General features: G+C 43.0%; 2 protein-coding genes and 1 long non-coding RNA gene across 3 annotated transcripts in view; 1 reads left to right on the top strand and 2 right to left on the bottom strand.

Moving 5' to 3' along the window:
• The window catches only part of TMCC3 (transmembrane and coiled-coil domain family 3), a 94,173-nt gene extending 93,019 nt beyond the window's left edge, over nt 1-1,154 (bottom strand). The window contains exon 1 of the mRNA XM_081022507.1: nt 960-1,154. Within this exon, the coding sequence (XP_080878633.1) occupies nt 960-1,106 (147 nt within the window). The 5' untranslated portion in view covers nt 1,107-1,154. The remainder of the gene's footprint in view (nt 1-959) is intronic.
• A 3,046-nt stretch (nt 1,155-4,200) lies between these two features.
• On the top strand, nt 4,201-16,031 carry LOC308486161. The gene is made up of 4 exons (XR_013990973.1): nt 4,201-4,470; nt 9,498-9,596; nt 12,731-12,815; nt 14,727-16,031. It is a non-coding gene; the product is annotated as an uncharacterized lncRNA (long non-coding RNA).
• NDUFA12 (NADH:ubiquinone oxidoreductase subunit A12) lies at nt 16,003-23,572 on the bottom strand. Its single transcript, XM_081022547.1, has 4 exons — nt 23,411-23,572; nt 21,222-21,304; nt 20,111-20,198; nt 16,003-16,276 (listed from the first exon to the last, which is right to left on the bottom strand). Exons 1-4 carry the CDS (start codon nt 23,497-23,499, stop codon nt 16,096-16,098), a joined length of 441 nt encoding a protein of 146 aa, XP_080878673.1. The 5' UTR covers nt 23,500-23,572; the 3' UTR covers nt 16,003-16,095.
• Nucleotides 23,573-24,894: the final 1,322 nt, after the last annotated feature.

The following is a 24,894-nucleotide window of genomic DNA, read 5'->3' as shown; positions in this document are numbered from 1 at the left end:
TCTTCTCAAGCAGTGGTATGCACAGGTGGGCAGGGCTCCAGGTCCACTCCATATATGGGCTGCTGGGCATATTTGGATGTGCTGGAGGTGCGTCCATGAGAGCAACACATGCCACACTCCAGCAGACAAGAAACAAAAACGACACTTTGCACGTCAGTGGGAACCTTGCCCATTGATTTGCCTGAGATTTTGTTTCGCGCCCTGAGCAAAAAGAACAGCCAACATCCAAAATGAGGTGAAGCAGTCAGGTCAGATGGCTCCGAAACAAGACCTTTCGCTGACTGCCTTACCAACAGCCCCCTCACGATAAGAAAGGCACATATTTGAAGATAAACATCTGCCTAGGGAAAGGTACCACTTGAGGCCGAATTACTGGAAAGCCGCCCCCCCCCCAAAAACCCCCAAAGATTCCTCACTGTGAGGAACTGGGAGAGATTTTGGGGAAACTGCGCACTCTAGCGGCTAGATCCCGCAAAAACGCCCATGAGAGCCGAGCAGCTCCGTCTCGTGCGTGTAATAAATGGTTAAAGGGCGCCGGGTCTCTCTGTCACACAGACACAGCTTTCGTACGACCCACAGAGCCGCTCGCAAGGCTTGGGACACACTGTCCTTTGAAATAAAAAGACACCACCGCCGGCAAGACACCGGAGAGCCGAAGGAAAAGCCCCCTCTGCAATGTACCCTCTCCGGTGTTTCCTCCCTGTCAGGAACGTGTGACAACCTCCCCATTTTATTTGCCTTAGGGAACCGCACGGAGCAGGTGGTGGCCCTCCTTTCCTTCCCTGGGTCTCAACCAAACGAGGCTCCCATATGTCGCTGCCCCGAAGCGCGCCAATTCCGAACGCGAAGCCTCGCCGGCGCCGCGAGGGAGAGAGAGGCGCAGCTGATGCCCGGGATTCCTCTCAGCCTGGGCGCCCCTTCGCGGCTGTGGAGAGAGGAGCGCCGCATCCATGGCTTACCTTCCTCAGCATGCTGGGCAAGCAGCGGCTGGGGCTCCTGGCTCCGGCCGGCTCTTCCTCGCCTTCTTCCTCCCGCTCCCCCCTCGGCCATTCAGCGGCGCCTTTCTTGCTGGGCGATTTCGCCAGCCCGAGGAGCGCACATTTCATGCCCGCCGAGGCAGCGGCTCCGATCCCAGAGCCTTCGCCCGCACATGCGTGTGGCAGCATGCACAGGGTCGCTCCCCCGAGAGCCAGGGCTGCCTCGGCTGCTGCGAGCCCAGCGCCGGCTCCTTTGGCTGGAGCGGGGCGGCGGGGCGCTCGCAAGGCAGCCTCCGGCTCGAGCACGCGGCGCAGCAGCAAGCCAACCAGGCGGCAGGGGCAGCAGCAGCTGCTGCTGCTTCTTGCCGGCCTCAGCAAAGCCGAGGAGGGAAGCGGGCGGGGGGGGGGGACTACCTCGCGCTCCCGCTCCCTCCGCCTGCCCTTAGCCTCAGCGCGCGAGCTCTTCCGCGCGCTCGGAAAGGCGCACTCGGAGGTGCTCAAAGGACGCTCGCGCGCGCGCGCTCCGACGCCGCCGGCTGAGGAGGCTGGAGTGGCCAGGCGCTGCAGGAGCGAGCCGCTTTACAGAACGCGAGGCAGGGGAGGTCCTTAGCTGTGGGGACCACTCAGGGCGCACACGCTCATACACCCCTCGCCCCCCCTCCCAAAAGAAACCAGTTATCCTGTCATTTCTAACAGGGTCAGACTGAGCCGCGTGTGAAGCTGCCTCGTAGCAAGGCAGATAAGCCTGGCAAGCTCAGAGTGGTCTTCCTGGCCCCGTCTTTCCCACTCCTGCTCTGCTGTTTGACGTCCTTTGGCTGGAGCATTAAATGCACGGCTTGGGGCCCTCCTACCGAGCTTTGCCCCCACCCCTCATTGGCACCCCCCCCCCAAGGAAATCTCCTGCAAGCGTGCAATGACACGTCTGACAAACTCTGGTCACGCTATGTGAGCTTTTGCCCCCCAAACTGGAGCGTGGCTTTGGTCGTTAGCAGTGCAAAATGAATGTTGGCCTCGGTGCAGCGGAGGCTAGGCCTTATTTACGTTACTGTATTTATATCCCACCTTTTCCTCCAAAAAAACTCAAGGGGGAATTATAAGATTATAAATACATAGATGGGATATAAGAATGCAAATAAGATAATAAATTGCTGGTAAAAAGTTATAATGATGAAAGTGGGAGCGGGAGATGTGAGGAAGTCCAAAGAAAATGTGAAATTATGTTAAGATATTTGTTATACTGTTCATCATATTTATTTTTATTGTAAACCCCAATAAATATTTAAAAAAAAAAAAAAACTCAAGGGGAAGTACATGGCTCTCCTCCTCGTTTAATCCCAACAACCCTGTGGGGTAGGTCAAGATGAGCAGCAGTAATTGGCCTCAGGTCACCCAATGAGCTCCATGAGGGGGGCAGGACTTGAACCCTGGTCTCCCAGGTCCTGATCTGAAACTCTAACCACTACACCAAGTACGTTGAAGGACTGCCTAGAGGGCAATAGATGTAGAAAGTGGCAGTAGTTCTTGGGCTGGCATGGAAATGAGGCTGGTCATCACTGCATCCTTCCTCATCTCCTCCCCACTTCCCCCCCCCTTAAAAAAACACATTGGAGCAGCTGTACATGTGAATAGTTACATAACCGTTTTGTTAAGTTTTCCTTAAAACTTGTATTAGCCATTTCTACAACAAAATTGTGCCTTTTCCCAAGTAAATGTGTTTGGTTAGCATCAGGGCAGCAGAAGCAAACTACTTTTTATTCCTGTAGTGGCACTCCTGACGGTACTACGATTTAAGTGAATTTAAACTGTGAAAAGGGAACATGCTCAGAGTGTTCCACCACCACTCCTCATTCATGCCTGGCAAACCTGTGCGTACTCCTACTTCAGGAGTGTAGGAACAGTTGTAAGGGCATAGAATGCCAGTGATAGAGAATGGTGTGCAAACGTATGTGGAAAGAAACTACAGTACAGTACAAAGGCAATATTTGCATTTGTTGCTCCACCCACTTTTTTGCCTCCAACTCCACCCACCACTGATACATGGCCCTTAGAAGGTTCCCCACCCAGTTACCCAGTTTCAGTTGCCTCTTGTTACTGGATCTCTATGCTGTTGCAGTAATCACTTAGCTTTTATTTTCAGTTTTTATGTGTTGGTAACCAACCTGGATGGTGCTGGAGGAGACTCTTGAGAGTCCCATGGACTGCAAGAAGATCAAACCTATCCATTCTTAAGGAAATCAGCCCTGAGTGCTCACTGGAAGGACAGATCATGAAGCTGAAGCTCCAATACTTTGGCCACCTCATGAGAAGAGAAGACTCCCTGGAAAATACCCTGATGTTGGGAAAGATGGAGGGCACAAGGAGAAGGGGACGACAGAGGACGAGATGGTTGGATAGTGTTCTCGAAGCTACCAGCATGAGTCTGACCAAACTGTGGGAGGCAGTGGAAGACAGAAATGCCTGGCGTGCTCTGGTCCATGGGGTCACACGACTAAACGACTAAACAACAACCACCAGCCTGGGATCACCTCAGATGTGACGAAGGGTGTTCTATAAATGTAGCACGTAACTAACTAAATACATCTGGTTTGTGGTCGATGGTTTATTTTTATATGATCATTTATTTCCTGTTCCTAAGAGAAATCAAATACGTTGTAATTACAGCGTAAAGGTAAAGGTACCCCTGCCCGTATGGGCCAGTCTTGCCAGACTCTAGGGTTGTGCGCTCATCTCACTCTATAGGCTGTCCGCAGACACTTAGCCAGCATGGCCAGCGTGACAAGCTGCATCTGGTGAGCCAGCGCAGCACACGGAACGCCGTTTACCTTCCCGCTGGTAAGCGGTCCCTATTTATGTACTTACACCCGAAGGTGCTTTCGAACTGCTAGGTTGGCAGGCGCTGGGACCGAACGACGGGAGCGCACCCCGCCGCAGGGATTCGAACCGCCGACCTGACGATCGGCAAGTCCTAGGCGCTGAGGTTTTACCCACAGTGCCACCTTCGTCCCTTAATTACAGCTATATGCGCTTAAAGGTACATTATGCTATAATGTCTAATCTACATTTATACTGACAATGTCATTTTATTTTTCTAGTAGAACCACTGTCACCCCGTCCTCTCCCCTAACACCCAATATTGTGTGATGTCAGTACATATTGTGATGTCATCACCTTGTTTTATTTTCTGAATTGGTCTGATTGGAGCCAAGGGGCCTTGTTGCCATGACAATGTTGTTGTATTGACGCTCGCAGGAAGGAGAGTGGTTTGAAGTGTGTGGATTGCCCTTATATTTCTGTACTTTTAAAAGCCACATGAAGCTTGGCTGGAGACAACATCATAAGAAAAATCTCCGTGCTCAAGGCACTTACAGAGAAAATATATTGAGTTTTATTCACATTTATTTATGGAAAGTCAATATGCCAAAAATAGATGCACTCTTACAGTATGATAATAGAGTGTTCAAGTGTTGTAATGTTCGATGGGGATTATTATCAGGTAAGTGTGACATGTTTGCAGCCTTATTATACTAAAATACCTTGGTGGTTAAAGGTATAAATATATAAAATTAATATAAAGTTTAATGTTCTAAGGTGAAATGAATCATGAAATTCTATAAATTAAGAAGGTATGACACTAACAGGGATTTTGGTTTTTCCACATTTCATTAGGTATAGCATATTTTGTAAACAAAAGATTTAACGCACCAACTCAGTTTTATTCATGGTTTGCACCTGGGAGGTAGGGAGACACCCAATGTCAGTAAGTAGAGAGTTATCCACATACTTTGGGCCCCAGCTCCAATTTGTGGGACACTCTTCCCGCAGAGATTCAGTAGGCATCCTCACTTTTGACTTTTAGGTATCTCTTGAAGACATTTTTATGCCAACAAGTCTATGCAGTTAAATGATGAACATCTTTTAACTATCCTAGTCACTATATATATATATATATATATATATATATATATATATATTTCTGGCATCTGGAAAAGAGAGGGAGAGAAAACTGAACTCCCCAGGGGATTGGAAGAGAAGACTGAGCAGACTGGGTCCACCCGGCAAGTGACATAAACCAATAGATATCTTCAGGAATGTGAAAAGCCTGCAAGGGAAACATATGGGAATGTGTTTTGCTGTGCATGCAAATGAAGGGTACATTTGCACTAAGCACTCTTAATGAATGACAAGACAGAATCAGGAAGGAGATAGCGGCTACTAGACACCACCCCACAGATTAGTCTTAATCACAATCAAGAAAACCCTCAAAGCATTTGCAGGACACTTAGAGCAGATGGATAACTGATAAAGCAGAATGGCAGACACAGGCAATCTAAAAGGTGGTAGAAGGGGTACATTGAGGCATTTGTGATGAAGGCAGTGAATGTATTCAATCCACTTCTTCTACCCTAGTTAACAGTGCTTGCCTGTCTTCATCCAGATAGGAATGAACAGCATGAAAAAGGAGTGGGTGGGTTCTAGATGATTCTTGTCAATGCTACAGACCAGAAAAACATACCATATTTTTTGCACCATAACACTCACTTTTTTCCTCCTAGAAAGTAAGGGGAAATGTCTGTGCGTGTTATGGAGGGAATGCCTACGGGTGGCATGCCTACGGATTTTCCTCCTCTAAAAACTACGTGCGTGTTATGGTCGGGTGCGTGTTATAGAGCGAAAAATACGGTATATGCCTAAAGCTGACTATAAAATGGGGTTTGGGGCACACCATTACAATGGATAGCAGAATTCAAAGCTGGAAAATTTAAAACATTATGACCAATAGAGTCTCACATTCCAGAAGAGTAGTCCTTTTGGTCTGTTGCAGAAATGAAAGAAGTCTGGTGGAACCTTCAGTCAAAACTAGCAAACCAGCATACACATTTGTGGGCCAGAGCTCCCTTTGTCAGGTGACAGGAGGATTGGCAAATAAGTGTTTTACAAAACTGGAAAACACAAAAGAAAGAGGGTGCTGTTTTAAATAAAAGTGAGGCCAGTGCAAGAGACACTGCTACAGAGAGCATGAATGAAAAAATGAGATAAAGGGTGGATCTACACACAGGGGAAAAACACGCTATAAATATGTCAGAAATTAAATCATTATAATAAAAGGAAAAATCCTATGGAAAATCGCTTAGAATTTTTTTTTGCTCTCTGGTGCCACCTGGCATTGCATGTTTATAATACATTCAAAGCACTATTTCTTGACTAATGTAGCTAAGTCCACAGTCACATCATTAGAAGATCCAGTCAGGCTCAGTGGGTGCAACCCACCTCTAACAGCTAGCTAGTAAAAGGTAAAGGGACCCCTAACCATTAGGTCCAGTCGTGACCGACTCTGGGGTTGCGGCGCTCATCTCACTTTATTGGCCGAGGGAGCTGGCGTACAGCTTCCGGGTCATGTGGTCAGCATGACCAAGCCACTTCTGGTGAACCAGAGCAGCGCACGGAAACGCCATTTACCTTCCCGCTGAAGTGGTACCTATTTATCTACTTGCACTTGACGTGCTTTTGAACTGCTAGGTTGGCAGGAGCAGGGACCGAGCAACAGGAGCTCACCCCGTTGCGGGGATTCAAACCACCGACCTTCTGATCGGCAAGTCCTAGGCTCTGTGGTTTAACCCACAGCGCCACCAGCGTCCCAACAGCTAGCTAGTACCTGTTTGCAAAGCAAGATGAATGGAGAATCACTTTCTGTTGTGAGCTACCCCCTTCCCAACTCTACTGAGCCCAAGTGCAATATTGTCAAGATTGCAAATGAATTCCAGTTTGGTGCCTTTGTGGGGAAATCTCCATTTTAAACCTTATTGTGGAAGCATAGCAATTTTTACATCTGTTACTGTTACAGAATATCTAGGCCAGTGGTGACTAACCTGTAGTCTTGCAGGCATGGCAGGACTCCAATCCCATCAGCCCCAGCCAACATCACCAAAGGTCAGGAATGATGGGAGTTTTAGTTCAATAACATCTGGAGGGCCACGGAGACACCGCAACCCTGATCTACATAAATTGAAATGCTCCCCAACTGGTTAATCACAGCTTTCTCAGCAGATTTTATGTTCGCTCTTCTTCTCCTTCTCCTTCTTCTTTGTTGTCAATAGATAAGGTGAAGAGTACTTATCAGTATAAAAGGTTAGCCATAAAGCTGCTAATGAAATTGAAGAAAAAGGTGGGAAGTGATTTGGTGTTTTATACATTTTTCTCGCTCAAGTTCATTGTCTGAAAGGGAACAAGGAAATTGCTGTAGCATAGCAACTGTGATGTTAGCAAGCAGTGCAGTGGCATCGTTAGCTGCGATGCTGTTCCTTGTATCTCCAGGCTTTCGTACGGATGACAACACAACATTTGCCTGCAGTTTCCAATCACAGAAGCTTAAACAGAAAATTAAATAGGGCTTATTCACATCAGAGGCTATGTACGCAAGCATAGCTCCTTCCTTCACTATCTCGAATCATTACAATAACACACATATCAAATTAGTATTTAATGAATTAGTTTCATATTTGTCTGAAGATGGATCTGTGACGATTTTAAGCCAACTACGTAACAGAAAATTGCTCCATAGGAAGTGTCGGATGTTGTTTTACTCTGCTGCCTTAGTGATTGAAGCCACAGCCTGCAAAGCCTTTAGCTAGAACTTGCCCTAAGCCAGTTTGGTAGAGCTGAGTAACTGTGAGTTATCTTTGACAGTGTGTGTATCTATTTTTAGGCACCGGGGCAAAACCTCCCCTTTTACCTGGGTTTTTGGCCCTTAATTTGAACAGTGTTTAAGTATTTGCGACCTCTTTTAGAGGGGCAAAGTCCTGGTTTTTATTTGCATAGATATCTGTGTTTGTTTTTAGTTTTTATTTATTTATGGTGTTTAATGTAATTTGTTTAAGTATTTTTATTGCACCTGTAAGTTACATTGAGTCATTTCGATGAGAAAAGTGACTAATAAATATTTATTAATAATAATATGTATGTGTGTATGTAAGTAAGCAAGCTTAAGTATACACTTTTAAAATACTGTTTATATTTATATGGTCTGTATAAATTCATGATACTGAACTTGTAATCAAAGGTGAGAGATGTAAGGGCAGCTTAGAGCATCTTTCTCCAACCTCGTGCCTCCTAGATCTTAGGGACTGCAGCTCTCCTCAGCCCCAGGCAGCATGCCCAGCCATTAGGGATGAAGGAAGCTGTAATCTAATACATCAGAAAGTTATCAGGTTTAGGAAAGCAGGCTTCTACAGAAATTGGGTTACCAACTGAAGGAGAAATTCAAGTGGTTTATTCTCCCTCTCTGTCCCCAGTTGCAAAAAAAAAAAGCCCAGGTCAGGTTAATTTATTCTGCGCAACAAGCTGTTAAATGCAGAACTAGAAACTTTCATGTCATAGAGCAGTGGTTCTCAAAGAGTGTGGCAGGAGAGGATGGCAAGTGTGGCGAGAAGATTCAAGGACAGTCAAATAAATGTTTAAACATTTCATTGTAGTATAGTATAGATGCTCTTATGCATTGTTTTATACTTTTTGGATGCCCCATGGTAATATCATAAAGTAGTTATGTTCTACGTTATAAATAAAGCACTGCCAGGAGCTTTTTTCTTTTTGTTCTCCAATGTATTATCAATTTTAGAGTCTATGATGGTGGTAGCCAGCATGGCACCCTGTAGATGCAGCTGGCCTCCAGTTCCCATCAGCCCCAGCTATCGTGGCTAATGGTCATCAAGGGCACCAGATTGACTAACATGGTCTATGAAATGCCCAAGATGATATCTGAAACACTGTGTATTAACTCATTCAGAAGAAGACCCTCTCATCCCTGTGGTACATCTGAGGACTATATGTTTCCTCCTTCTCCCAAACATTAAAAGAGCCTGCTGGATCAGGTAAAACTGATGTCTGTGGGAAACCCTGAAGACAGGGCCTGAGAGCAACAGTTCTCTCTCCACACCTGCGATTCGCAGCAACTTGTGGACATGCTGCCTCCATTAACAGATTGGTTAATAGGTCTACTTTTACCTCGAAAACTTTGCAAAGTGTGTTAATAGCTTCCATTTGATTTCCATGCACAAAACTATCTAAGTTCAAATCAGCTGGGAAGTTACAACCAGATAGAAAATATGACAGCAATACAAACCTATCATATTGCACATTCCAGGGACATTTAGAAATTTCACCAATGGGGGGAAAAGAAGATACACAAAGATGAGGGATGGAACACAGGGATTCACTACAAAGCTTGGAATCAAAGAAACGGTAAAAGGTCTTTTGGCAGTAAAATTGTATAGCAACTGTTGCCATACAATGTGCAAGTCACACCAGCAACTAATTAGACCATACTGCTATATTTATGGAAGCTATAGAAGAAGCCATTGTAATGCAGTGAAGCACTTGTTAGATTGATCCAACAGTACTAAATAAAATTGAATTCTCTACTAAACTTTGGCTAAAAACACACACACCTCAAAGGAAATATATGTAGCATATATATGCAAACAATAGCATGCAGAAATTGAAGATAATCCCCTTTCTCTATTTCAGGTTGTGAAATGTGAAGATACAAGGTGTGGACACCAACTCCCTTCAGCCAATGGTCAGGAATGATGGGGACATTGACCAGCAACTTTTGGAGGACCACAGGTTAGCCACCCCTGTTTCAGCAGGACAAGTGGCAGACAAGGATAGGAGTTAAATTCTGGAACTCATCGTTACTCAAATAAGGATGGCTTGCAAGCAGTGGCGGAGGAAGAGGAGTGCGGGGGAGCGCACTGCCCCCAGCAGCATGATCCTGGTGGGGTGCCATCGCGGCTGACCCACCCACCCGCGCTGGGTGTCATGCCCCCGCAGGCAATGTGCCATGCCCCCAGGACGCGTGCCATGCCCCTGGGACATGCACTAGCCCCGCCCCCACCTGCTCTCCGCCCCCCCGGTGCCAGAGCATGAAGCTCCGCCACTGCTTGCAAGTCACAGTCACTAACAGCACTGAAGCTGACTTCAGCACTGGAGGAAGTGACTATACTGGGCTGTTGCTTAACCATATTGCTGGAATCAGACACAACCAGGACCAGGACAACTGCAACTGTTAACAGGTCGATCTCACAAAGCTAGGGCGCCTCAATGAATTCGTAGGTTTCGTGCATAGGATTGGGCCTCACTGAAATTTGTGGAAAGTTTAATGGATTCCAGGCAGTTTAACAGATGTTGATTCTAGGCTCCACAGCTAGACCTATGGAGTCCAGTATGCTATACCAATCACACCTTTGGCTAAGAAGATTCAGCGTTTGCCAAACTCAACACGTTTGGGGAGAACACAGCAACAGGAGGAAGGCAATTTGCAAGTTTCCTTTCCATATATTATTTCCCCTAGTTCTTGACACATTCCTTAAATGCTAACCAGGAAGGGAAAGTGTGCAGTAATCTTTAAGAATAGCAGCCATTGTGCCTCTTTGTTTTTAGAACACACTCTAGCTATGAGCATGTGATTAACTAATGCAGAACTGATATTAAGGCATGTGCAACCACTTCCCCACATTTACATTTCAGTCTACCTTCCCCCTTCTATCAGATGCTCTCTGTCATTTACTGCTAGCACTGTACATGAGGTCAGGAGGACAGCTGGCTGGCAGAGTAGTGAATCTCAGTGACAACAAAATGCCACTGATACAGCCCTACTGTTCTGTTATGCAAAATGGAGAACTTGCCTCCTTCTAGGCTTGACTGTGCATAGGACACCCAAATGAGTGGTATTAAAACTATATTTAATCTGAGCTGATGTACTCATGTTCAGATAAATCATGTGGTTAGGTTTTGTTGTCTCTGCCTTTCAGTTTACTCACCTTTGCACTGAGCTCGTACTGCTTGGATTATCATTTTTATTTTATAGAACAAGTTTTCAACCTTTTCAGACCTGGGACCCACTTTTAGCCCCAAAACGCATTTGGGGCGACACCCCATTCATTTTTTTATGTATTTGCAGAATGGTAATGCTGCTGTTGATATACTTTAGGTCAGCTTTCAACTCAGCAATGTGTCCCAACCAACCATTTGTAGACCAATGTTCTAGGAACCAAACTATCCCCAAATCCATTCATTGCCTTTGTCTGGAAACTCAATTGAACAAACAGTGATCTACAGAATATGACAGCTGAATATGACAGCATATGACAGCTAAAATTCCATGTGGTAGAGCCTTCATTTGTCTGAAGGTAATCATCCTTAAAATTCAACGAGTCAAAAAGAAATTAAGCATCATTAACTCAAAATAGATGGTGCTTTCCTTGTGCCCTACTTAGCTGCAGCTAGCTAGATGATGATTCAGTATTCCTTTAACCAAGGTCTAATTCATTCGCTCTATGTATTTATGACATGATTGCTCACCAGGCTGAGCATACTATAGTGAACACCTTTGCATTTTGAGAGTCAGTAGGAGCCACTGGTGCTGTGATGACTATGAATTTGAAAGATCAAAACACAGCTTACAGTGCAATCCTAACCATAGCTGCTCAGGATTTAGGTAGGTAGCCATGTTGGTCTGATGCAGTCAAATTAAAAAATAGTCCAGTAGCACCTTAGAGACCAACTAAGTTTGTTCTGGGTATAAGATTTTGTGGGCATGCACACAAAAGCTTATACCCAGAACAAACTTAGTTGGTCTCTAAGGTGCTACTGGACTATTTTTTAATTATAGCTACTCAAGAGTCCTATTGAATTCAATAGGGCTTACTCCCAGGGAAGTGGACCATGGACTTAAGCTTTGGGCTTACCTGGGAGTAAGTCCCACTGAATTCAATCAGACTTACTTCTAGACATGGTTAGGATTGCGCTGTCAGTCAGGAACTCAATGGATGAACCCTCCAATAGGCCAGTATCATGGCAATTAATTCTGCTTCTGACAAGTGGATTGATTGGCTTCTGCCTGTCAGTTTGTCACAAATTCCCAGCTGTCTGAAGCTGCTTAATATTGACTCTTTTACAAAAAGCAAATATAAGTTGAAATTTGAGGGCATTGATTCCCGCCCCCCCAATATATCTTTTCCCTGTCCTGTATCACAGTGAGAAAAAGCTGCATTTGGAGGTGGTGGTGGGGAAACTAAATAAACTGATTTAGCCTGCAGCTGCTAAACCAGCATCATTGCAATCCTTTTGTTCTCCAGTCATCTTCTATATAACCTTTAGAAGACATCTGAAGGCAGCCCTGTATAGGGATGCTTTTTAATGTGTAATGCCATATTGTTTTTATATGGGTTGCAAACCACCCAGTGGCTGGGGCAATCCAGTCGGCTGGGTGGGGTACGAATAACAATAACAATAATAATATCATCATCATTATTATTCTCACTCCCGTCTACAGAAATAATTATTGGATATGCAAGTCAGGTAACTTCTGTGTGACAGATTGAAAAAGTAAAAAATAAAATATTATTTGCAATAAAAAGCAGGCTCAAGCAGAACCAAGTAAGACTGCCTGTGGAAGGAGCCAAAGACACTTGTATTGCTTTTGCTGGCTAAAGCTAAGCAGATCTGCGTGCAGTTAGTACTTAGATAGGTAGCTGGCCAGGAACTCTTTTTCACTTTGAGTCTCATTATGGAACGAAAAACTGGATATAATAAATTACATGTATGTCTCTTTGACAAAGCAAATATTTTCAGAAGGTTAAAGTGTGACTACAAGGAACAAATGAAGTTTACTTGTGTTAGCAAGATTCTGCCATGTTTTAGGACCCGCGTGAAAAGCAAGCAGTGGCCCCAGAATTAAAGTTTGTAATTTATTACAGGAATCAATCAAAAATGACTTCAGTATGCTTTGAACTACAGACTATGGATTAACATTCAAGACTAGAAGATTGAAAAACCAAATAGGTAATAAACTAGGAGTTATTTGGATGGACCCAGGACTAAGTCTCTATTTAATAATGGTCACTTACCTCAAAGCTGATGATATGGGAATCTCCTTACAGAATCCTATGGGCACATTTCTCCCATTTTCTGTAGAACTATTTTCTGAAACCATAATCAGCAACTGAGAATTGTTTTTCAATACAAGAAGTGACTTATGAGCACTTAACTCCATTGCATGCACATACCTCCTGAATGTCAGACTGGGTGTGACAGAGAAGGAGGTGCAGGAGGCCAAGGTATGAAGACTTTGGAAGCAAGTGTCATACTGCTGGTACTTTGGGTTCCCGTTCAAGAGAGAAGTATATAGATGTTGAAAGTGAGGGATGAGCTAAAAGCAGAAATAGGGCTCTGCCTTCAAGTGAGCAAGGACTTCATCCTGGAAAAGGTTTTTGCTGCATCTACCTATTATGAGCGCATTACTCAATAAAGTAATAAGACATTAAAGGGCAGTTAACACACACATACCCTGTTTCTGTTCTGCTCTATTGCCTAGGTATTCTGCTGTTCTGGGCAAACAGATGCAGAATCATTCATACCTGGTTTATGGTGCTTTATTATACAGTGTGATTAAATGCAAATTGCGCACAATAATTAAAGGAACATTTGGACAGAGAAAAATAAACCGTTGCTCAGTACCGCAGTGTCAGTACAGATGCACAGAAAAATGGTAAAAGCTTAAACTGTAGAACAGCCGATAAAAAGGATGGATTACTGGAACTCTTAAGCCTAGTGTGAAAAAACACTTGGGCTCCAAAGAATGTAAGTTATAGGGCAACACAAAAAAATAATAGAATGTATTTAAGTGAACATTTGGGCATGCATACACTTCCATCCAATTAATTGTCCAACTAGAAAACTGGTTGTATGCAGAAGGCAAGTCAAAGTATGGAGAAAAAGTTGCAAACGGATCAGGACCATTTCAGTCATTACAGATCACTGTGGATTGGACACATGAGAATTAGATGTGAAAACAGTTTTGAGTTCCCATTAGATGACTCATCAGGCTTAGTGGGAAAAGATACACGGCTTTTAAATGACTTTAAATGTTGTCTCCCCCACCCCTGACTTCATGCCTTTTTACTGTTCCCTACATGCCTCCCACCTCTCTTTCATCTGTTGCTATTCCTGACACTATTTGCAGAAAAAGATATCATTTCTTAGATGTGTGGAAAGAAATAGCATACTTAGTATTTTAAATATTAATTATGCCATCCAGAGACCTTCTTTTGGTAGCTTCTGTTGGGGGGAAAACATGAGCGCTGCTTAACTTTTATAAGGTTTTGAGCCTGTAAGGCAACTTTACATCATCATCTCATTAGAAATGTACCATAGCAGTGAGGTGTGAAAAATGGAAAGCAGGAAAACCCACTTATGAATTCAGTCGAGGGCCTCAGGCAAGTCAGTTCTCTCCGCTAAAGTATCAGGATAGTAATGTCCTGGTTGACATGGAAGTGCCAAGGATTACTGAGATAATGTATAATAATATCCCAAGAGTGCTAGAAAATCATTATTGGTTGGATCCAGATCTGTAATGAGCAGAGTTCTGCTGAGAGTGGAGAAAGGGAGGTCTTTTTCACCTGTTTCTCCCTCCCCTGCAAAGCTTCTGTAGAATGTTTTGGTCATATCATGGGCAAAATCCTCCCCTTCTTACTGCAGGGATCCTCTGCTAGATTCCAAATCCTCCTATTCACAAATGGAGCACATTTGGATCCAGCCCTATATGAAAAAGGAATATATTTTTTCATTTACTTTTTATGCTGGTTCAGTTACAAAGATGTCCAGGCATTTTTTCTTCAGTTTGGAGGAAAGCTGCATATCTGCTCTCACTTTATGAGATATTCTCTCTTATGTGGTGTTCTCTCTTCCCTGCAGTGGAGAAATGTGATTATAGCCAAGAATTGCCTGTGCACTGGAACCACAAGATACGTTTCATCAGTTGCTGATGCCCAAATAAGCTTGCCTTTGAAATCCCAAGGTATTGCAACTGTTTGGCAAGGCCAGTATAGGTACCACCATTCCATATTTTTCTGCATTTTGAAATGTGTTCCTTGCCTCCTAGCACCACTTTCAGTCTATTCTTTCACCTGGATGACATGAGTTTGTGTTGAAATGTTCCTATCATTTAGCAGTAGAATCCTTGTGTTTTCCAATGAAACCTTCATACTAGCTGTGTGAGATCAGCAGCACCTTAAATTACAGTAGGAACAGTTCAAAATACTCCAGAAAGTAATTTGTAGCAGGAAAGATTTAAATAGACCTGAACTAAGTGCAGGGATAATTGTTAGCATGCACACACCTAAATAGAGAGAAGCTGTGGAGCATGGCACTGAAAACTGAACACGATGGATGTAGGACTGAGTATACTTTTTTTGAGTGCAAAAGTTTATTACTGAATTTTAAAGGGAGCTCATGTAAGGTAAGATTCAAGGCACACCTGATTTTTAGCTTAGTTTATTAGCCACTATGGTACACCCTGGCAAAGGCCAATCATTACACTGGTCAATTTTGATGCAAAAACTACCCCAGGTGGTAAGTGGACAGTAGCACATGCCTAAAACTTACCAGCTTCACTAACACATGCATAAGAAAAGCTGATTGCTCATAAATTTGGCAGTTTCTTCTTTTTTGACTCTCAAAGGACATGAATAATTTGCAGTTCTCAATACTCTGCACTGCATTTTTATCACAGTATGAAACATTCATATGTTCCTAAGATCATCCTATCAATGATATATGGTAAGAAGCCATAGTAACAGCTTTTTTTCACTCTCTTTATTCAGAAACAAAACTTGTATGTTCCAAATAATGAGAGGATAATCATGGATCATTACTATCCATACTAAAGTAAGTTAGATAAAATAATGTGGCAGGGAACTGTGGGTGCTTTAATAAACTTCTGCAGAACATAATCAGAGTGCTAGCTGTGTTAATATGTAGAAGTTAAAGGTCATCAAATTATGGCATAAGTTGTTGCATCTATTGAAGTGGACTTTTATCAACAAAAGCTTATGCCACAGTCTTAAAGATGTAGACTCTTGCTTCTACAAAAAGATATTTCATACACAACTGCTGTCTGACAGATTATTGCATATTCTGCCATCTGCTACTCACTAGTTCTCTTCTCATCAATATTTCTGATTTCAGAAGGTTTCTGATCAAAGACTTTTATTTTAAAAACTGAAGAAAGCTACAGTTCACATTGTAGGTCTAATGCTTCGCAGATCACCATATTCCTTTCTTTTCACTTGCTAGGTGTAGAAGGTGGGACCCACTCTTGTATCTTCTTACGGGTGGTAGAAAATGGTACATACTGTCTAGGAGTACCACTTAAATTCATTTTATGATTCTCCCAAATGAATTTACGAGGCACTGGAGGGTGTGTAGTTGGAGGGTCTTCTGTCATACAGTGAAGCCAACGATGCCTTAAAGGGGAAAAAAACACACACACACAAACACACACACAACTGATAAATATGTTGTCCTAATAGCCCCTGAAGCATATATGCACAGAGTTTCAAAAGCAAGCCATGTTTGATGGACAAAAGTTACACCGCATGAACCATTTTGAACAGCTACATTTCAAGTAGTTTGATCATGAAGATTCTGTTAGATTTATTGTCTGCAGAAGCATGTTTCCTAACTGTTTTTAAGATGTTTATTCTATTTTTAATTGTATTATTTAATCACTGATGTGTTTGCTGTCCTTGACTCCTTTGGGAAGAAGAGTGGGACATAAATCTAATAAATAAATATGCCAGAAAATGATATATTTAGTATCAGAAAATTAGTATTCTACTACAGACAAGTAGGTGTCGCAAAAAAGACTGTTGCCCCAACGGAACAAAGGCAGGTGCAATCCATTTGTGTCATGGGCACACAAAAGGGCAATCCAGGAGGTGCTCCTATGACTATGTGGGTGGTCCTTATACAAGTAGTACCAAAAAGATAGCTGCTATCATCAACTACAATTGGGTAATCACTGCTGCTGCTGGTGGTGGTGGTACCTGAAGCCAAGCTCTGACTACCTCCTTGTCCAAACAGTGTATGGGTACTATCAAAAGCTGGCAGCATTATGCATCCTACTGAATGCAATAAAGTTACAATAGGACTCTCTGTGAGTACTTCCTTACACAGCATTACTTGCAATAATGCTCTCTTGGAGGCAATCAGTTTCCGAGATTCATTTCAACTGCGGTTTAGATCTGGTTTTGGCACAGAAACTGCTTTGATGACCCTGTATGATGCCCTTTGTTGGGGGGGGGGGAGAGACACACAGGGTAATGTGTCCCTGTTAATTCTCCTTGACCTCTCAGTGGCTTTTGATACCATTGACATGGTAGCTTTCTGGAATGGCTGTCCGAGTTGTGGGTGGGTGGCACTGCTTTCTGGTAGTTCTGGTCCTACCTGAATGGTCATTTTCAAAGGTGATGCTGGGGGAGTTTCGTTTGACCCCATGGAGCCTTCACTGAAGGGTTCCTCAGGGTTCAGTGTTATCCCCCATACTGTTTAACATCTACATGAAACCACTGAGTGAAATATCTGAAGTTTTGGAGTACAGTGTAAGCAATATGCTGATGGCACCCAGCTCTACTTCCCCTTTACATCTGCAGGTGTGGCAGTGGATATGCTGGACTGATGTCTTGCCTCAGTAATGGATAAAATGAGAGCCAATAAACTGAAGCTCAATACAGAGATGACTGATGCACTGTACGTGGGTGGTTCCCTAGACCAGATGGATAGTGGCTGGTCTGCTCTTGATGTGATTACACTACCACTGAAGGAACAGGTCTGCAGCTTGGGGGCTACTTCTGAATCCACTGCTGTTGCTTGAGGCTCAGGTGGCTTCAGTGGCACAGAGTACCTTCCATCAGGTTTGGCTGGTAGCCCAGCTGTACCCCTAGCTGGACAGCCTAACTTCTGTTGTCTATGCTCTGGTAACCTCCAGGTTAGATTACTACCTTGCCTTATATGCGGGGCTGCATCTGAAGGCAGTTCAGTAAAAAACTGCAGTGACTGCAGAATTCAGCAGCCAGGTTGCTCACCAGGGCAAACGGCTCAGGACCGCAATACCTCAAGGAATGCCTCTACCCACACGAACCATCCCAGATCCTGTGATCATCATTTGAGACGCTTCTTCATGTGCCTTCCCACACAAGGGATCCGGAGGGCAGCATCACAAGAATGGGCCTTTTCTGTGGTAGCTCCCTGCTTGTGGAATGTTCTCTCCAGGGAGGCTTTTTGCTGCCTTCGTTACATATCTTTAGACACCAAGCAAAACATTCCTCTTCTCCACAGCCTTTGGGCTGATTAAACAATCATTAAAATGTGCTGGGGAATTGTTTTATTGCTTTGTTTCTATTATGTATGTATGTTGTGGTTTTATACTGTAACCCATCTTGTGTACTTCAGGTGAAGTTCACCTGTAATTATTAATTATTATTATTATTATTATTATTATTATTATTATTTCACGTAAATCCTATATGAAGAAATAAATCATTAAAAATGATCCAACAGGTTTCAAGAGCTATAAAAGGCTGCATATAATCTCTTATGCACATTTTACATTATTATTATTTGGCTACCTGCAACTCAGGAGTACACTATCACTATGCACACAACCTCCTTACCATTCAGTGACACCTCTAGAAGTAAGCATTATATTTTCCCAAACATCCTCATAGCGTACACAGAGTGAAATAATTGTAAGACTGGACCCATCTGTTCGATAAATGACTTTTCCCCATAGTAAGTGACCCAACAGTAACAAGTATAACAAGATTAGTGCATACTGTTGTTGGCACTGGGCAACTAATTCAAGTAGTCACTAAAATAATATTTAGGTCAATTGTTTTGAGTGCTGCAAATATCTGACGAGTTAAAAAATGCAATTTCCTGAAAACACATTTTCAGTAAGCTTACAATTGTGTTAATTGGGGTGGAAATGACAGAGGAACTCAGCTGTCACTAAAACCAGGACAGTTACAGTATGTTTGTTTCTCACTGTTTAACCATCTTGACAAGGTTACTTGTGACCATACTAGATCTCTACATGTGGACTGACCCCTCTTCCCCACCGTCAATGCAAATAAAAGATAATTCATTTGGAATGTGAACATCCAACTTCACAACTATACACAGAATATACCGTATTGGCTCAAATATAAGCTGCACCTTTAAAATTCAAGGGGAAGAAAGAAAAAAAAGACAACACCTGACTATAAGCCGCTCCCTTAAAATTGGGTTACGGGCTGAAAATCGCTGCGGTTGGTAGAATTGTAACGCCGAGCCAATTTAAGCCTTTGAACTTGCAAGCCCGCAAAAGTTACCGTACAATTGCTAAAATCGCAAATTGGTATTCAATTGCTACATTTCCGCAGGCACTCACACCTGTAAATAGCAAATCAACAGTCTCAAGCTCGCAAATCAACAATAATACATTTTTGGTTCTGTTTTACTGTATGTCTGTTTCAGCAGCAATAGCATAAAAGCCAATTTTTCTAAGGTCACGAATTTAAGGCGTACTTTAACTTTTCACGGTCAGAATTTGGAAAAAAAGTGTGGCTTATATTCAGGCCAATATGGTACTTTCAGTAAGATTGTTTTTTCTAAAAACCAAATGTCTTTTAAATGTCACTTCACAACTCTCCTACTTATTCCAGCAAGACTGTTGCAGAGAAAGTGGTATGGAGACTGATACTAACAGGCACAATTCAAAAACTGCCATGACCAGCAGTCTATGCCTAGTAGGGCTTTGGTCGTACAATTCTTGAGCAGCACCATAGGGAAACATAATGTGTATCATTAAATTAGGTAGTACTGTAAGAGGGGTGACCTAGAGACTAGCGATGAGCAACCTGTAGTCTGCCAAATGGTGCTGAACTACAACCACCAATTTTCCCTGGCTACAGACAGGCTGGCTGAGGATGATGGGAGTTTAGACTCCAAAAGCAACTACACATCAGCCACCCCTCATCTAAGCACATCTTCCGTTTTCAGGCAGAAAGCATGCATTTACCATAATGTCCCTTTCAAACAGAAGAGTGGTGCCTGATCTATGCTCTATCCCGGAACTGGTGAAGTACTTTTGCTGGCAGAAGATTAGGGGATGATGTACAGTTAAGAGGATTAAATTTTCATTTCCTTGCTTTTGCGTGTCAGCCTCAGATAAGTTGGTTCGTTTTGAGGTTAACTGTTTCACAAGGTTAATACAACATATAATCACAGAAATGCATGCAGTAAACTAGCTGGTTTACCATTCAGGGGGCACCATGCTTCCATCCATTTCCCAGAATGTGTTCTTGCCATTCATTTCATTAGTATATATAACCCACCTATGGCGACCTTAAATAGGAAGATAAGTAAACATTTACAAACTATATTCAACTGAACCAAGAGGCGAAGCATAGATTTATGACATTTTATTAGTTATAAAAAAGGCTGTCCTCATCACCACCACAACCCCACACACAATTCAAATTTTGTGAAGTTAAAATTCTGTGCTCACATTTAATTATTGTGACTGCAAGATTCTCACATTTAACAAATACACTTTTGGGAAAGGACTGGTTTGGCAGAAGGCATGGAAGGAGTAAACCGAGGCAGTGTAAGGCTTTGTTGATAAGAATCCACGTTGGGACCACCTCACATATATGTTTTTTCCCTACACAATGTAGGATGAAGTGTCTATGTGGTCACTTGCGAAGAACTTAGTTTACTAAAAACATGTAGACCAGAAAGGTGACGAGTATATGGTCTGAAGGAAACCAAAATTATCTAATACATTTGCATCTAACAAGTTACTGTGTTATTTCCCACATCAAAATTATTTTTGTGAAGGAAAAAGGTCACACATGAAGGGACCTCAGAGAGACAAGCAGCATATGTGGGAGAGTGCACATTAATTTCCATTAAAGTAATGTTTAATAAAAACCCTCAAAATAACCCAATTACTAAACCCTCAGAGTAACCCAATGACATTGCAGCCTATCTTCCTTGCAATTCGGATTAATTTTAGCAATCCAAGTGTTGAGACTAGAAAAGGAGTCTAAATATTCAAAATAATGAGTCTGCAAAGATAGTGATATCAAAAAGATGACCCTCATTACTACTCCCTGAACACCATCTGCTTTCTCTGTTTCTTCACATCTGTGTACCAGTGCAAAAAGATGCTATATTTACAAGCAGGAGCATAAATCCAAGTTCCTGTTGTGACAACACCTCACTAGGACTTCTTACTGTTATATCCTCCTACTTGACACCAACAATTACTTAGAGCTGACTAAATTGTAATCACATTGAAGAAGTGTAAATTAGCCTAGCTTTTTCAGAAGATTAAATTCAAATTACTGAAGTATATCTACTTACCAAAAAAATATCTTTTGTCTTCATAGTATTTGTTTCCATATTTATCAACACCTACTAGTGCGCCAGTCTTCAGTTCATTGACCCTGCAGGTTTCCAAAAACAGAAGTAGTAAAATTACCCAATACTGAACAAATATAAATATGAGGAGCTGTTGTTGCTCCATGGTGGAGCACTTTGAATGCAGAAGATCACACATTCAATCGTTGCCATTGCCAGGTAGGGTTGGGACGTACCATTGAGCTAGATGGCCCAATAGTCTCACTTTGTGGAAGGCAACTTTAGAAATTCTGTTCAGTTGTCAGTGGTCCTAGAAGTCAAGGAACCAGAAGCAATCTCAGCTTCAATTCTAATTACTAAAACTGAAAAGACAGTCATTTTGCACCTAATGAGCACGAATTATTGCATAATGTGCTTCTTGAACAATTGTATATGGTCAGTGTTAGAAATTCCCCAGGAGTACAGAATAAGTAAAATGGGATGGGGACATGACGATGCATGCAAACCCAAACCCAATGTCCCTGGGCTGGTCTTCAGATCAGTGTAAAGGAATAAAGAGGGTTTTTAGGTGTGTGTACTTTAATGTTCTTAGAAATGCTCCCCACAAGTGGAAACCCTGATAATCTAAGGTTCCCACTCACTGGAAGAGTTTCTATGTGTGATCAACCAAAGGTGATTAAAACCCCTTTTCAAGCTTTATTGCTAACTTTGCAGAGCTCTGAATGTAAGACTTATGTGCATGTTTCCCTGCCCGCCCCGATTACTAATCACCTTTACTGGCAAATGCCTGAAAATGGTTTAGGACTATGTTACAATTTCCAGAAAGGCAGCAGTGTTAATCTGTTGCAGCAAAAACATCGAAGATTTTTTAAAACCAAACCTTGAAAACCAACAAATTTATTATGGTATAAGCATTCATGAACTACAGCATGGGCTTAGCCAGGATTTTTGTTAGGGGGAGCAGAACCTCCGTTAGCTATGTAATCTTACTTATGTTTATTGATTTAGGCGGGCAGCTCCCCCTCCCTGCCCCACCTTGGCTACACCCATGGACTACAGTCCACTTCATAAAATGCACCTGACTGACTGTAATCTGAGAAAGCGAATGCCATAAGACTCTTGTAGGAATATATACAAAATTAAGAAAACTAATTATAAAAAGTTATGTATGGAATCATGCAAGCTTTTTCTGACTATGTATGTATAAATAACTTGTATAATTGAACTTTTCCTTGACTGTTTTACTCTTGTTGTCTCCACAAGCACGATAGACTAAGAATTATAACCAGCCACTTTCTTTATTCCTTTAGTGCATTGTTATGCATGCAGTTTAAAAAAAAATTGTCTGGAATTTAAACTTTATTTAAAAAAATAAAGCCTATGATAGAGAGAGCCAAGATGTTCTGCCTCACAGGGTTGTAGTGGTAGGGAAGGAGAAAATGGAGCAAGATAAACAAATATCCCCAACTTTTTGGCTTAAAAACTGCCCAGCAAGAAATCTACAGAATTTCTACAAGTTCACTGACTGGATGCAGGGCATTTTCCCCACCAAGGACCACTTCATTGGTTTAGTGAAAAAAAGAGAAAAAACACAGCTCTGCCGAGTTCAGCAGGACTTACTGCTAGAAGTATCAAAGCAGCCCAGAAAATGAAAGTCCGCTTTGTTATCTAGCCAATAACAAGCTTTCCAATCCGGACAGCCCTCCTTTCCCTTTCCCGAAATGACCGGGAGGCGCAAGCCTTGAAATGACCCCGCTTCAAAAACATAGCCGTCAACTTTCAGATTTGAAAATATGGGATCAGCGGCCTCGAAAATAAGGGATCAGCAGCCTCACCTGTCCCGGGGACAGTCTACGGGATATCTAACAATCCGGGATAGCAGCGGGAAACGGCGCTGGAATAAGGGAATTTCCCGCAAAAAAAGGGAAGGTTGACAGCTATGTTCAGCCAATGTCCCCCAACTGGTCCACCTTGATCCCCTCGACGGAGTTTGGGCTGCCTGTTCGTCTCTGGGGATCCGGGAAGGTCTAGAGAAGCGGAGGAGACCCATTTCCACGCCAACCAGAGACAGCGACCTCCTCCTCTTCCTCCTGCCCATTACCAAGGTGACCCTCGAGCGCAAGCAGCCGCTCCTCTCCCAGCCTGCCCTCACAAGCCGACGCGCACGGCGGAGGGGCCGAGCCATTCTTTACCTCAGCAGCTGAAACACGGCCCCGCGAATGCCGCCGTGACCCCCGAGCTGCTGCAGCGCCCTCTTCATCACCTGCACGTACTCCGCCATCTTCCCCGAGGCCCAGAGAGGCCCGGCGCCTCCTTCCCTCCGCCAAAGGACGGCGTCTGCGCAGCCGCGGCAGGAGGCTCCTCCCCCTCCTCTGGCTCCAGGTCCAGGGAAGCAGATGCAACTAGCGAAGGAGGAGGCGGGAGAGCCTGGAGCCCCGCAGGTGGGAAGGAGGCGGCCGTTTCTTCGCCGGTATGTTGTGCTTACTGAGAAGTGCATCCTACTGGGCTCAATGGGAATGGCTCCCAGGCATTTACGTATAAGCTAAACAAACTATATAGCTTAGGACCCCACTCTCTTGGGGGCTCCCCCCAAAAAAGTATGAGTCTTTGTAAATTGAGTTTCTCAAGGAACTTTTGTTATTGCCAAATGCCAATGTGTTTGCATTATTTTGTTATGAATTAAAAAAATCATTTTAAGTTAGAGCTTAATAATTATTTCACTATTAATATACTTCTTAATTGTATTTCAGTTCAACAGTAACTTTGATAAAATACGTATTTTGTTATGTGCAAATAGCTTTAGATACATATTAGGTCCATAAATTACCATATAGCATATGTTCAACACAAAAAACAGCAACAATTTGATGTTGACAAAGGACAGCTGGCCATATAAAGGGCCCCATTACCTTCAGTAGCTTAGGGCCTCATCAAACCTAAATCCCCTGCTCCCAGGTAAATGTGTGTGTGTATGACTGCTTTTTGTCTGGGGAGACAAAGAGGGGCACATACCGCTAAACATTTTGTGAATCAAAGTTTGGCCTCATTGTGGGGCAGTATTTCAATTCGAGTAGGAAAATGAGAGTACCCCTAAACATTTTTTTAAAGAAAAAAGCACTGTGTCTATCTATCTATCTATCTATCTATCTATCTTCTATCTATCTATTTACACACACACAAATAACTCGGGGGAACTCACTTCTAAGTAAACATGCATTTGTCTGTGTTGCAGACTGTGTATTCAAAACCACAAAACCCCACACATAATTAACTAGAATAGAAGCACTGCCACGCGACCCCACCCCCACTCGCCATGCCCTCCACCTCTTTCCCACCTTTCTTCCTAATGTAACACTAATGTCTCAACAAATGAAACTGAACTGTAGAAAATGTAACTTGAAAAAAGAGACATTGCACACACCTTTGCAAACCAAGAAATCTTTAATAAAAAGGGAAAAAAGGGGGGGGGGGGACCAAACGAAACAGTTCAGCGATACAGACTGCGTTCACACTTTCCAAGATACTAATCTGACACAAATGAGTCCAACCTTGACTTTCTGTTCAAATATAACTATTTAGAGCATTGGTTCCCAACCTTTTTTTGGCCATGCCCCACCTACACATCTCTAAAATCCTGATGCCTCTCCCCGCCCCATGACATATAATTCTTATTATT

This window comes from Podarcis pityusensis (assembly GCF_964106645.2).
Source record: "Podarcis pityusensis genome assembly, chromosome: 10".
NCBI lineage: Eukaryota > Metazoa > Chordata > Lepidosauria > Squamata > Lacertidae > Podarcis > Podarcis pityusensis.
This window is presented reverse-complemented; position numbering and strand designations above follow the sequence as displayed.